At 34.5% G+C, this 15,454-nt stretch overlaps 3 protein-coding genes across 4 annotated transcripts in view; 2 read left to right on the top strand and 1 right to left on the bottom strand.

Moving 5' to 3' along the window:
• LOC107644780 (F-box protein PP2-A13) overlaps positions 1-2,214 on the top strand; it is a 4,659-nt gene extending 2,445 nt beyond the window's left edge. The window contains exon 3 of the mRNA XM_016348710.2: positions 1,600-2,214. Within this exon, the coding sequence (XP_016204196.1) occupies positions 1,600-2,011 (412 nt within the window). The 3' untranslated portion in view covers positions 2,012-2,214. The remainder of the gene's footprint in view (positions 1-1,599) is intronic.
• On the top strand, positions 5,423-8,406 carry LOC107644779 (F-box protein At4g00755; the record flags this gene model as incomplete). The annotated part of the gene is given in 7 exon segments (XM_016348709.2): positions 5,423-5,619; positions 6,015-6,189; positions 6,195-6,216; positions 6,385-6,798; positions 6,913-7,085; positions 7,321-7,439; positions 7,871-8,406. Coding segments are annotated over 6 exon segments (1,067 nt in total), but the record flags the coding sequence as incomplete, so codon positions are not given.
• On the bottom strand, positions 8,746-14,579 carry LOC107644777 (probable transcriptional regulator SLK2). Of its 2 annotated transcripts, XM_016348707.2 has the most exons (11): positions 14,420-14,579; positions 13,109-13,619; positions 12,435-13,006; positions 12,042-12,173; positions 11,754-11,802; positions 11,135-11,349; positions 10,976-11,044; positions 10,690-10,790; positions 10,281-10,374; positions 10,115-10,184; positions 8,746-9,897 (listed from the first exon to the last, which is right to left on the bottom strand). In XM_016348707.2, exons 2-11 carry the CDS (start codon positions 13,377-13,379, stop codon positions 8,984-8,986), a joined length of 2,487 nt encoding a protein of 828 aa, XP_016204193.1. In that variant the 5' UTR covers positions 13,380-13,619; positions 14,420-14,579; the 3' UTR covers positions 8,746-8,983. The 2 variants fall into 2 exon arrangements, with proteins under 2 accessions (XP_016204193.1, XP_016204192.1); XM_016348706.2 differs by having other exon boundaries at positions 12,435-13,619.

The raw sequence follows: 15,454 nt of genomic DNA, 5'->3' as shown, positions 1-15,454 counted from the left end.
TACAAATATACAAATATTATATTATAAAAAAATTAGTTAATTGGAATAATAATTACTCCTATAAATTGAAGTTATTCATATAAAACTTAACAAATATATTACTAAAATCTGTGTATATACGGAATAAGAAACCCAACATTATTAACTAAATAAGGAATATTATTTAAGCTAAGAAAGTGATTGTATCTTAACCGGATACTGATATTCGGATACAGAATATGATACGACATGAAATATACTGACATGCGAATTTTAAAATTTTTTAAGACATAGGAACACACATACATATAAAATATAAAGTATTTTTTAGATAAATCGTAATGATATTTTGATATTTTATTGATATTAAAATATAAATTAATTTTTTTTAATTATTTTTAATATCTTATTTTAATTAGATCAAGTATTTAAAATATTTTTATTTTAATAAATAATAATATATACTATATCTAAATTTATTTTAAGAATAATATTAGACACGCTGATACGTGATGATATTTAGGTGTGTCAAAGTATGTCCGAAAAAGAATTTTTTACTTTTTATTAAGACACAGTTTGATACAACCGACACGCATGTCGGACGAATGTCGGTGAATATCGTATCCGAAATATGTCTTCATAATTCTTAAGTAAATGTTTCCTATTATGACTATGAAACAAATTATAATTATACAACTTGAAAAAAAAAACGCTTAAAATATAGGATACGAGTTTCTGTATAAATAAAATCATAAAAGCCCTAGTAGTTTTTTCTTTTAGTTTATATCATGATTAAGAATTTTTATGCGTCTCACTATTTGCATTATTAATTTTTGAAAGCTGTGAAAATTGTAATTTAGTATCAATTATTAATTAATTATATAAGAGGCATAAATTAATATTCTAATACAAATAAAGGTACCGGAGAAAATTAAACACTTATTATTATAAGGATGAATTGAGATGCATGCCTTTATCGTTATGCTCATTTTCCATGGTGCAAGAACTCTCAGGACCACCCATTGAAATCGAAAGTGTGTTGTTTCCGATTAATAAAAGCCAAAAAAATGCTGCTTTTGTGACTTTAACTAACCACTTTTTAAAAATAATAATGATACTTATAATTCATAAAGATCCTCAATCCAATAAAGAGCCAATTAAGTTATTCGGCTTTTGACTGTTAAGCAAGGATTCCAATTCAACACCTTGCCATGAATGGTGAGATTTAGATATATAATGTTAAAGGGCTTGTTGTATTGTCATCCCTTTTTTTATTTAAGATAAAAGACAAGTTACATATGTACAAAAATCATTGACTTCTGCAATATGAAAAAGGTTAATCCAACAATAATCATGTTGTTTAAGTATTTACTATTTAACCATACTTTTATGTGTGTCAATTGGTGAAAGTTCGGTGGCAGAGAATTTTATGTGAAGTTGATAGGTTAGAACCGTTAAATAACAATTTAGTTAAACTTGTTAAATTATTTTATAATTCTCAACTATCAACTTTACATAAAGTTAACTGCACCTGAATTTTTACTGTGTCAATAATAGTGGTTTTTTAAAATTATTTAAAGAAATGGAAAATTAACATGAATTGTTTTTCGGGGGATGCAGGTTTAAAAGTGTTGCATATCTTCAACAAATGTGGTGGGTTGAAGTGTTGGGGGAACTAGACTTTGAATTTCCAAGAGGGAAATATAGCGTTTTTTTCAGGCTTCATTTGGGAAAGACCTCAAACAGATTGGGCCGAAGAGTGTGCAACCTGGCCCAAGTCCATGGTTGGGACATCAAGCCCGTTAGATTTCAACTATCCACATCTGATGGCCAGAATTCACTTTCCCAGTGTTACTTGAGTGGGCCAGGAGAGTGGACCCATTATCATGTTGGGGATTTTGTCATTGATAAGCCCAATGGGCCCACAACCATCAAGTTTTCCCTGGCCCAAATTGATTGCACTCACACAAAAGGCGGGCTTTGCATAGATGGGGCAGTGATTTGCCCAACCCAGAATACAAAACAATTTTGATGGAAGCGTTTTTGGAACAGTTGATGTTTAATTAATTAACTGTTTATATAGACAATTTGTTGTAATTTATTTTTCTTAGGTTAGCTTTTTTTGTTAACAATGGCTGTATTTTTATTTATATAAATTTTCTGAATGTGGCTACATCTTTTGTTGTAAAGCTCACAGCGTTTTTTGTAAGCATTTGATCAAAATATTTCTTCACCTATAGAACTTCTAAAGTAGATGACATAATATATATTCACAGCTTGTTCTCTTTATTTAGAGAAAAAAACAAAATTATGATTTATCTTTAAAAAGTATTTTAATCTTGACACTACAACTAAAGAATTCATTAGTAGTTGTCTTTGTTAAAGTTGAAATCCATTATACCGGATCCTTATTGGTCATTTGGTTATACTTGCTGAATTTTTTAAAATTAATTAGAAATAAAATGTAGAAGTAATTCACTACTCCTAGTTACTATACTTATTGATGGTCAAAATTTTTTATAGGCATAAAAATGGGTTATACTTATACACTTGACTCGTTTATTCAATAAATGAGTTTTCAAGGAAAAAAATAACAAATTAAAGAGAAGTGATGAATAATATATAGAAGAGTGGACGATGATTTATTACTGAGAAAAAATAGTATGTCCGATTGTCGCGGTACTGAGTTTTATTTAAGAGTTTATCGTTGACTAATAAATTATTGTATAATGCATACACAAAGTAGGATTCGAATTCCAATACTTACTTAACGGGACTAGTGAACTAACACTAGACAAACCTAATTTAATTTTCTTCCAAGTATTTTTATGTCACATACATGATTAAATTTTTTAACCAATAAGTAATATTTTACTTTTGTATTGTCACAACAAATCTAATTAGAATCTTTATGAAGTTGACACATATTAAGTTTATATTTAATCACATCCAAACGCATGGTATAATTCTTGGCTTCATGTTCAAGTGTTCATTTAAGTTAGCCAAGTAAAACCACCTTAATCATTGTAGTATACATAACTAAGAACAATTGTAACTTGCTAATAAATGGTTTAAATAAAGTGCCTACTTTAGGATTATTTTTTTAAGAAAATAAATAGTAAATTCTAATAATTTTTTATTATTAAATGTGTAATAAAATAGAGTAAAGTATTTTTTCTTATAACCATGTTATGATATTATTTTACAGAGAAAAACACACGCACAACACATTGAAACTGAAATATAAATAAATTGTTTTAAACATGATAGTTCTACCTTCTAAAGTTTATCCTAAATTTAGCCATATATCAAGTTTTTTTAAAATCCTAATTTTAGGGCACGGTATATAATAATAATAATAATAAGAAGAATAATTTATTTAAATAAATTATTTTGATATAAATTTTATTCAAATACAACTTTTGAGAAGGGAAGACGCAAATGCAATTTTTTACATGCCTATAGAAACCAGTTTACAGAAGAATAAAAATCACCATTGCTAGTCACGGTTTACGTAGGTGAGGCATTTACACAGAAATCGCTATAAACAGCAGCGATTTTTGTTCAGAGTGACTTGTGCATAAACTGGTACAGACAGTAGCAGTTTATGTATATTGGGGCAGTTTATGTATATTGGGGCATGTGCATAAACCGCTAGAGGCAGTAGTGATTTACGTTGAGTATGTGTGTGCGAGGTTGTTGGCTATATATACCCCTCAAAGACATTGAGGTGGAAGAAGAGTTCTCTCACAATGGATGGTGAGGAGAGTTTTGTGACTCTAGTGCATTGCTCTGGGAAAATTCAAAAAAGCAAAAGGCACGGTGTGAAATTTACAGATAGGGTACCGCTTAGTGTTTTTATCCGATCGTCATATTAGAGAAGTTGGATATGTGTGTGACAAAGTAGGTTAAAAAATTGTTCTACAAGATTCCCATTACTATTGTGTTCGCTGGTGTGAAGTATGAGACCTTTGTGACAGAGTCCGATGAAGACATGCAGGTCCTGTTTCACTGTTGGCGGAATTTTCTGGAGGTTAGGATACCCGAACTGCTTGCGAAGTTGGAAGGAATAACCCTTTGTTCCTTGCTATCGTTTGGTGGTAAGTATGCGGCCCACCTGAACGATAGTAAGCGGTTATAAGATGAAGGAATAACACGACATATCATTTTTTTCTACCTTCAAATGAATAAAGAATACCTCGATGCCCTCTCCAAATAAGAGATAATTCTGTCATGCATAGGTATATTTTGTTGCCGCATCACACTGTAGATACACCTACTTGGCTGCACCCAACATAAAAGATATACACAAAGCAGTTAAATTCTACTTTCTACAACGAAAAATCCTATCTAATTACACCAAATAAACAACTTATACCATCACCAAACAATTAAACAATTAATCTATTACTCAATTATCAAATCAAATTGTTAAATACTTATTTTATTGATTAATTAAAAAACTGGTTATACAATTAAATAAACGATTTTTAATCGATTGTGAAAATTAAACACGTTTTTGACAACAACCAATTTTCTGGTCCAAAGAACCGGTCTTTCATAAAAATTAATTATTTGAAATTAGACTTTTAAAATAAAATCTTTTAAACTTAAATCTTTTGAAATCAAATCTTTTAAAATTTGGTTGCGAATTTGTCTAACTATACAAAAAAAATTTTCAAACCATTTTCGTTTTTCTTAGCAAATTTCTATGTACACCCCACTACATTCTACATCCTAATATGCAAAATCCAATACTCAACCATAAGAGTTAAATTATAAATTCTAGTTCCTCTACCATACATACCATATTCAAATTAACAAATGATAATGCTAACAAAAATAAAATAAAACTAACTTCGTCGATAATGGCACCAACAATATGAGCAATACCGTTCAGTCGATATAAGCTCTGTTCGTTTGCCATGATATCCCGCTGAAGCTCGGCGCTGAAATACCTCGGATCCGCTCTCAAGGTGCTCCTCCCTCTCTCTAGAATTTCCTCTCTACCAAAAATCAAATTCCACTCCAAATAAAGAATCTGCGGCTGCTTTCCACAGTTTTATAGAGCCACTCAATGTAAACCATTACTGCCTTTAGCGGTTTACGCACACACCCCAATACACATAAACCGTTACTACCAGTAGCGGTTTATATAGAGATATAAAAAATTGCATTTACATCTTCTCTTTTTAAAAGTTGTATTTGGATAAAATTCATTCTAATAATTTATTTAAATAAATTGTCCTAATAATAATATGACAGAGTATTAGTATATATTATTTTCAAAAATATCTTTCATTGTATATAATTTATAAAAATATTAATTTACTAATTTTAAGAGTTAAATTCATGACTTTTTAATTTTAGTGTACAATTATTTGTTTAACTGATTGGTAATACAAATTATTATTGTTATTATCTATATTTAACTCAATATGTTTAACACAGGGTTCTTGGTAACATAGCGATATTTCAACCACTTCCAAAAACACCTGTTGGACCTTGTTCCTGTTTTAGATTAGATTCATTGCGCGCACACACACTCTCACTCTGTAATCCACACCTTTCTTCTTCCTCGGTTTCTCAGAATCACGGGTATCCCTTTTTCTTCTCTCTTTAGATACGCACTTCAGAAAGGTACCACTTTTTTCTTTTTCTTTTATCTGTCAATTTTCAAAATTGAGATTTTGTTTTCTCTCTGTGTATGCACATGAATGCATGTGTTTACGGTTTCTGTTTGCCACACTTAATCCTAATCCTTCTAAAGCCTCTTTCCTATTTTTCCTTATTTGGATTTATCTTTATCTCTTCATTAATTGTAATTAGTTCACACCATAGTACCCTCATTAAATAATCTTCTGGAAACAGATTTTTTCAGTTAGCTTATTGGAACAATATAGTAAGTAGGGAATAAATCTTCCTAACTAATTTTCCTTTTTTGGTTCTGGTTTTCGTCAATTTTCTACGGGCTCAATCATGTGAAGCTTAATAAATTTTGTTCTTTTTTTCCCTGTCAATGTAATTGATTGTAGGTGGAAAACCAGTTTCTTGAAGATATTTGATTCTGATCACTAAATGTGAGGTTGAAGACTTGAACTTTAGCTGGTTCTAATTTGGGAGCATCATCATGTCTGAAGTGAAAAACAAACTGGATTTATTGCAATGGCTTGGACCAGACATGTCAATAAAGGTTCTCACTCATTTGGATNCTTTCCCGTTCTTGGCACCAATTTGGTAAGCCATTTGAGTTCATGGTTTGTGAAATTAGTAGCTTCTCTAACTTTATATTGTCTTGCAAAGTCTATTTCTTTTGTGATACATTATTGGTATTAAATTTTCCAATGTTGAAATATTATGGTGCTGTTTAAAATTGTATTGATTTGCACTTTAAACATTATGCAGTTATTGAAAATGGCCTTTGCAAGCATCTTTGCTTGAAAATGTTTCCTGAACTATCTGGTGTTGGACATGTCATTGAGGTAGAGAACATGATTGAACCAGTGAGTAACATGCTTGGAAGTTCTTCAAATTGGGAATGTCTTAAGAGAAATCATAAAGTCTATGCGTTCCTAGCATGTGGTCTCACTCCTTCTATCAGCAAAAATTGCATCTCGGATGCCATAAGTGCATCCAGCACCGATAACTACCCCGAAGAAAGTGTTCTGAATACGTTGGACCCTCGAGATAGGACTGATTTTAGAGCATCGTACTGGTCTAGTAAAGGGGAGAGTGATCCTTCTGTACCAGAGACTTTAGTTTATAAGCTAACTTCCAAAATATGTCTAATCACTGAGATTCATGTGCAGCCATTCAAAGGTTAGTCCAGTAGCTAATTGTCAAGTTTGGTATTAAGTTGAACTGAAAATGGCTAATGCCCAGGATATTAACTTCAACTTAATTAGCTGATTAATGTATCTTTTTACCATGCAGCATATTTTCAGCCAGGCCTCCCTATATATTCAGCAAAAGCTGTCCGATTCCGAATGGGCCGTCCAAAATACCCGAAAGAGTTAGAGAGTGCTGAAGTTGATGATATTATTGCTAATCACATGTTTGGGGGTAATCTATGGACATATACTTCACCTGAATTTCCAATGTTGCAAGTGAGTTGCACTATTAACATGCTTGTTATTTTGCATTTCCTATTTTCTATCCAAAAACACACTCAACAAAGAAGAGGATTGGGATTCAGCTACATATATCTTTTGAGCATCAACGGATCTTTTTTTCCTCTAGATATTTTTGTGGACTTGATCTATTTAAAATTGCAATCTTTTTGTAGCATAGATTACTCTCTATGCCAGTGTTTAATGAATTATTTCCATAATGAAACTGCAGGAAAACTGCTTGCAGAAATTCAAGCTACCTGAACCTATTCTGTGCATTGGAGGTGTGCTTCAAGTTGAGCTGCTGGGCAGAGTTCAAAAGCAAGAAATGGATCAATTATTTTACATATGGTTAATTTACAAATCCTTTCTCTCGCACATACACATACACATGCACACAGGCACACCCCGTCATAAGCAGTTGTGCATAGATAATTCAATGTTATTCTGCTTAAAATTGTTGAAGGCAACTCGTGATGAGGCTTTTGATGGAAGGTCAGCAAATACTCTTGTCATTTGCCTTCCAAAGGTGGCAAACAATGTCATAGAACATAGTAACCAAACATTATTTTGTAACATCTAAATGCTGAATGCTTCATCCTGTTGTTTCCTTTTCTCAGAAACAATCACGGTAGAGTTTATGGCTCGGTTAATTATTTACATCTTGAACTAATCTTCTGAGTCTAACAACTTGTCAAGGATTATGAATTTTTTTTTAAATAAAGAATTGCCATTTTGCTTATATGTTTCTAACTCTGATAAATTGGATATCTTTGATGCAGCATCTCTCATGTTCAAGTCGTCGGATGGCCACTTTTGCCAGCGTTTGATGTCAAAATACACCATCCATCAGGAAAGTGTACATTGAAGTACTGCCCTCAAACAGATTGTTGTATGTCTCCAACAAGAAGAGGCGACTCTAGCAGTCCTTCACGACTGCGGACTTTTACCACAAGTATAATGCAGAGGGGCGTGAGACGTTGGGAGCAAATTCTTATTGCTGCACTGCTTGGTCCTGGTGCTGTTGTAGTTGATGAATGATGAAAAATAGTGAATCAAGTCTTGTTGATTCTCAATAAACTGAGAAACTTGTGTAAATGGGAGCATCAGGAATTAGCTGCTTTTTGCTGCAAAGATATAGGCAATCGCATGTCCAGATATCTGTATAGTATGTTCTCTGCACAATAAGACTACGATGTAGCAGCATAATTTCATCTTAATCTCTTCTTTTCTGTGGGATGAGATGATGGCTTCTGGAAAGTTACTACTGAGAGCACGTTACTGGCATATACATTCTAATGGGTTGAATTGATGTCTATATCTTGAAAAGTAAACGCTTTGGTTGGTAGTAATTTTGGAGGTGTAAGGGCTAATAAAGTCAACTAGAAATCAGGTAGAAAGGAATTCTCATCTAGAGGTATGGGGTGAAAACCCTTAAGTCACATCTTGTCTTAATATGGAACAAGTGGGGTTAAATATTTAATCAGTTTTGAGATTCGATTCCACACTTAATTTAGTAAAACAGAGAAATTGTCCCAACTAAGTTGGACATTTCTTTTTTAGGAATTCTGACTTCAGTGTACGTTGTAGATTGGTTAAAAAAGGGAAATAAAGAAAAATAGTATAAATATAAAGCAACGAGTTTGCGCAAGTGGTGTGAAAAAGAAGTAAAAAGAAAGCTGAAACCGTTAATTAAATTGTCCAATTGATTACACTTGCAGGCGAGACAAAAACCCTCAGATAGAATCTCTAAATACCTAGTCAAGTCACAACAAATTCCACCAAGAAAAATGAGCAAAGTACACCAAGAAAAGGGAGCAGCAACTATTTAAACTTTGAAGTGTCCTGTACAATATGATAACAACAAGAGCCTTTGATAAGCCAGATTTTGTTAGTCATGCCTTCCAGCCAAAACCCATGTTATCATCCAGATCACTACTGAAGAAGGGGCTATCTGTAAAATCACTGGCAATATCTGGAACCACATCTTGCAAATGCAGATTCTGCGGTATATCCGAAGTTCTCGGGTTGAATCCATTGTTGCCACCAGCCGGAGAAGAATCACTGTTTGAGGCCGATTTGAAGCTATTGCTCCTTGAAACCGGACCTTTATTTCCTGAAACATTGACAGATCCTCCAGTTATGGAAGGAGACGGAGAGTGTCCTCCGAAACCCAACCCATTCTTTGCTATGCTCCCATTTGCATTGGGTCCACCAAGAGATTGTGATTGTACTCCCCCATTGTTATTTGACATCAGCAGTTGCTGGATCATCTGCTGCTGTAGAGCTTGATTTCCTTGGGATCCCTGTGAATGGTTTTGTTGCATGAAGCTATTTGCACTTAAGGATCTCTGTTGAAGGTGTTGTTGCGGCTGCTGCTGTTGCTGCTGCGGGGGTAGATGGGGACTCGGGAAACCACCAATGGGTGAATTCTGCATTGAACCTGGAATAAAGGCAGAGGTAGCACCTTGCATAGCTGACGAGGGACTCTGGTTTGCATTGTTGAAAGATGATGATCCTTCTCTCTGAATTGAGCCAGGGCTTGAATTCATCGAGTTTTGCCTCATAAGAAGACTCTGGTAGTTAAGTGCCAGAGCAGCTTGTGCTGATCCACTCAAACCACCACGATTTATCATATTAGGATTATTATTTATTGGGTTGTTCAAACTAGGATTCATTGCCATTAGTTTGTTAATCGTGTTTCGATCAGTTGGCAGACCTTGAACATTTGCTAGCTGTTCCATCTCATGCATTTTTTGCATCTGGAGCTTAGCCGCGGTTGCAAAACGAGGATAATTCTTCAAGCTCTCTGCAGGTTAAGAGTTGAATCATTACAAGGCAAGAAAAAGCTACCTGATGATGGGAAAATAGATCTCCAAATATTGAAACTAAAACAGCTTCACAAAACATAACATTAGAGTCAAACCTACAAGAGAAGCACATCTAATATCTACATAAAACACACATGAAAGAATGACATGCAACCAAATAGGGTAATATAGTAACAAAAGCAATTTAAAATTTACCAATTGCTCCAATTTTGTGCTCCCGACAGATATCTATCAGATCTTTCATGGAATTGACAACCTCAGATATCTGTCACCCATTACAGGCAAATAATGAGAAAGCTTCATTAGATAATAATAATAATAAACTTATAAAAAAACTCTTAAGTAGATTTAAGTAGTGTACCTGCAAACATCTTACATATCTTTTGGAAAAACCTAAATCATTTAGAGATTGCAACTCCAGACTCTTTGCAAGTTGACGGCCAGCAGCCAAAACCCTAATGCACAACATAAATTGTAAGAAGCGTTAGTACACTCCTATCTGTTGCCACACTTCACGAAAGAGAATTTGACACACATATATCACAAACTATTCAATTAAAATGGAGGACAAGGACAGTTTTCTATATGCTATCCTTTCCATAGTTGCCTATCTGACGGTCAGTCTACTCTAGTCTCTAGCCAAGAAAGAAATGCATCATTGCATCTATCTCCAAATCCTCAGATAGCACGCCATCAAGAGACATAATTTTTGAGGAGGACGATTCACGAAAACATGAAATTTAGTGAGGAATATAAATGAACTAACTCACATATTGCTGTTTGTTTGCAGATCTTGCTGAGAAACCCCATCTGAACCACTTTCAGCAATTGTACTCTGACATTTTTGAGCTACTTGGACCAACTGGTTTACCTGTAATAATGTGGATTTATGAATTAGTTCCACAATAATGCCACTTACTCTTACTGATCAATTTACCATAACGAATTCCACTATCTCCACCAGTGTAGTTAAAGTGATGGTTGTATAAAAGAGGGAAAAAGCAACTCCTGAGGTAGCCTCTTTTAACACACAGTTAAACTGCAGAGATATCATACCTGTGGTGCAACCAACCTTCTAGGAAGAAGTTCTTCATGGCGCCTTGCACAGAACTCCCAAGATAATATCTGTAAACATTAACATGAATATCAGAAGATTATTATGTACGAAAGGCTCAAATAGAAAATAATTTTAAAATACATTGACAGTGTTGTGACCTTAAGGTCTTGTGTAAATATAATACGCAGGTGACCCTCACGAACAACACGAAGTTGCTCGTATACGCTCTCTTGAACTGCTTTTGCATATTCTAACATCATTACACCAGAAGGAAATCTTTGTTCGCGTGGCAACTCCAAAAAGAGAAGTTCATCAATTACTCCACTACCAAATTTGATGTCATTGAGTCTAGGGAGCACTTCAAAAGTTGCCTCTGTTACACAGATCCAGAATTTAAATATTATTACATCAATAAGAATATAAGATTAAAGAATTCAAAGAAACATGCTCATAATATCACATACAAGTACATTCTGAGTTCAGATAATCTAACCACTCACTGATTATTATATTTGCTTATCACTGTTTGCATTCAATGCGGTCAGTTCTCATTCTTTAATTTTTCAAGCTTAGACTGAAGATTATTATTTACTACAATTCATAATCCAATTACTGGTTAGTAGTGATTGCACTGGAGTAATACTTTTCAGCCAGAAAGTCAAACTTACAGACTAGACAATAAACAGAATTATCAGATAAATTTCTACAATCACAATATCACGTATGTTCTCACTTGCAGTATTGCAAAATAACAAAATAACGTTCTCAGTTCCTTACCAAATCCCCTTCCAGATTTAGAACCACATATGTCGCACTGCCATGCATCCTTTTGGGGGAAATTAAAAAATCCATGTCAGATTATGTATATGTCAAAAGTAAAAATAAATTAAAAGGGCAGAACATGGTGCAGACGAAAAATAGTAATCCAAGTAAATTCAATTTTCAGACATAATTTTGTGCAAGGCATTCTTAGAAATTGCCAACAATACCATCTGTATGTATTAAGCATCCTACTGTCCTTGAAATAATTAATAGAAAATTTAAATAACAAGCAGAGTGACTTGCCATAGATGCCTGAGGGAAAACACCGAGTGCATGATGCCCAACATTATTATACAATGACAAGCACCACCGTTCCTTTGCTCGAGGAGAGTAATACTCGGCCACAAATTTTCTCCAATAGGCAATAGTGTTTTCCTGAGACAAAACAGATGAATTGAATATTTGAATAACAGTTGCAACTAATATAGAATTTCAATGGAACAGAAAACATCAACCAAATACATCTATTTGTTTTAAATGCGAGGGGTAAAATGACTCCTGAACAAGATATCCCTAAATTAACAAATAAACATAATGAATGTAAAATGCATCTGAAAACAATTGCTGCTGTAAGAACCTGAAAAATAAGGAAGACGAACTATTGCATGCAACAGTCGGTAAATGAACAGAACTCACACTTGGGCGTTGCCTTTGATGATAGAGGTATTGCATCAATCTGCGAGCACATACTCCATTAACACTGCTGTCATACGGGCGCTTTACTGCAGATTGCATTGATTGTTGCTGTAATTGCTGCTGCCTCAAATGCATTTGTTGTTGTTGCTGCTGCTGTTGTTGCTGCTGCTGCTGCAAGTGTGCTCGCTGTAACTGTGGCATTGACTGAAGGATATGTTGTTGCCTCAGTCTTTGCTGCTGCTGAATCAAAGCCTGTATCTGTGGATTACGCCCCTGATATTGCATGGTGTCCTGTCTTTGAAGAAGCTGTTGTATAACCTGCTGTTGCATTAAATCCTCCTGCTTAATATCCAGCCTAGGTTTTTTGGACAGCTGGGATAAATTATCCGTATTTTGCATGAAAGATCCTGGTATTTGTGCACCCATTGGAAGCGGGGAAGGGGCACTTTGAGATCCAGGCATAGACATAGCACTAGAGGCACCATGCTGCTGATTCTGCTGCAATGGTTGGACATTCTGATCTTGGTGAGAGCTCTGCTGTACTACACTGGAACCATCCATAACTGATGACCCTGAAATACTAACATTATTTGATGTAAATGACATGGGCGAAGCAGGTAAACGTAAGTATGAGTCTGTGTTAATGCTTGCACTTCTCTGCAAATGGGGCCCACCAGAGAATGCTGAATTTGCATCTGTGACTAAAGAGCTAGCTCCAACACTTGGTGCTGAGTTTGCCACACTGTTCAAAACTGCATTATTCATATCCCCAGACACTGGACCCAGGTGAGAACGACCAGCTCCAGGGACCGCATTAGATGAGTTACCGAATGATGAGCTTATGTGAGAGTTGACTACACTCTGTGACTGCCCATCTCCTTGAAAGAAAATTCCAGAACCTGATGATGATTGGGTTAACCCTCCAGCCACCCGAGAAGGTGCCATAGGGGGCACCCCCCCTTGGTGACTGGAATCTAAGTAGCTATCTAGAGCCAGGCCTGACTAGAAATGAAAATATTCTTCACACAGTTCACGAGCTCTATGTAACAGGTAGATTGAGCACAATTATACCCCTGATCTTCTAAACTTCCAAACTTCACTTGAGTTCCTCCAATAACAAAACCTTTCTGAATATGCCCAAAACTGATACTTTCTGCTCACCTCTGGACAACTGCAGTTGTAGATCTAAATTAAAAAGAGAGGTTAGTGGCAGACATATATATCAGCAAAAGGAAAACTAATCTGAAACTAATACAAGTCAAACAACCAAATAAACAGAAACACCGTCATTAAGAAGTAACCATAAGCTTTCAAGTTATAGAACAAACACATAAATTGAACAGTACAAAGTACCCTTTCCATGTAAGGAGAATCACAATCCAACAACTACATACGAGAAACCCTAATTCTTACTAAACATTAAGAATAGACATGCTTCTACACAGAAAGAGGCATTAGGGGAAGTTCAGAAAACAAGCATTAGCAGACTAGAGACAAAACCCCCAAAGCCCAACACTTTCAATTCAAAGATTCAAATTTCCAAAAATTCACCTAATGAAGATTCCAAAAAACATCACCAAAGAGGAAAAACTCTCCAATTGAAAGTACAGAAATTATAACACCAATTATCAGCACGCATACACACCGAGACACATAAATTAAGAATCCCCAAAGTCTACAGCGTAAACCAAACCGCATAGAAGTACCAATTACAATCCTCTATGATAAGTAAACCAAACCTCAAACTCAGCTCAGCACCGCAAAAATCGCTAAAGCAATGAAAAACTAAATAACCGAAACTCTATCCATTTCTTAATTTGCAAAGAGGCAAAAAAAAATCGAAACAACAAAGAAAGTAACAGTCTTCACTTTTCAGAGCTTCCAAGATCGATCACTGGTAAGTGAAGAGGGGGAAAAAATTGAAGCCAAATTGAGTAACATTCAGTGCAAAGAAAAATGAAACATTTGATTAAGGAGCTACTCACATCGAAATCGCAAGCTGAGAAAAAGCGATAGCTTTGGTTTTGAAAGCGTAATTAGGAGAGAAAAATAAAAATCTCATTAATTAAAAAATGGTGAAATTGCAGAGAGAATACTCAATAACAGTGAGAGAGAAAGAAGAGAGAGAGAGAGAAAATGAAAGAGTTGAGAGTGGAGGTTTATATACTCAGAAGAAATGTGGACCTCGGTGTGTCCAGTTTCGGGCTCTAGATTACCGGCTATGTCCGGTAATGGAGTGGACACGCGTCAAGAAAAGGATAGTGCATCTAAGTCGGTGATAGATCCGCAGCCGCATGAAGACCTATTTGAATACGTGGCTCTTTCTGATTGGTTAACTTGCAGGTTGTATCGCGACATTATTATTCTGCCCAAGTGTAACGCTTCCTATTTGTAAACATCTTCGTTACGTCTCTTCGCGTATTTATATTTTCAGATAAACTAGTCTGGATTTCATTTAATTTCCACGTACAGCTTAATTAAATGAGATTTATATACTTTTATCACGTTATTTAAAAATTAACAAATATAATTATATGATTGCGTTTTGCATTCCATCAAGGTTTAAGTTAGTGTAATTAGCAATTTGATTACGCAACAAATTGATAATAAGTTTTTAGAAATTATTTTATCGATCTATGGCATTCTAAATAAGGATTAACTTTTTTCAGTTAGCTATTTTTAATGTTTTTACATTGATAATGGATATTTTAGATATTTTGAGATGAGACCATTTTTTGGGTGAACAAAGGTATTTTATATGAAAGAGAGAATATTATTGGAGTCAACCATTTTCCACAGAGAAATTAAAATTAAAATTTTTATCATTTTTATTTAGGAATAGCAAAAATATTTGTTGAAAATTGTAATTTGTGAAGATTATCTACTACGAGATGAATACAAAAATCCATTTAAATCTCTATAAAAATGGGATTTGCCTTGATGAATAAATGAAGACGAAAACGAAGAAAGATCTTCGACCATGAGGATTCACTAAATTTTTGTGACAGAAATTATATTAT

Source organism: Arachis ipaensis, chromosome B05 (genome assembly GCF_000816755.2).
Source record: "Arachis ipaensis cultivar K30076 chromosome B05, Araip1.1, whole genome shotgun sequence".
Classification (NCBI taxonomy): domain Eukaryota; kingdom Viridiplantae; phylum Streptophyta; class Magnoliopsida; order Fabales; family Fabaceae; genus Arachis; species Arachis ipaensis.
This window is presented reverse-complemented; position numbering and strand designations above follow the sequence as displayed.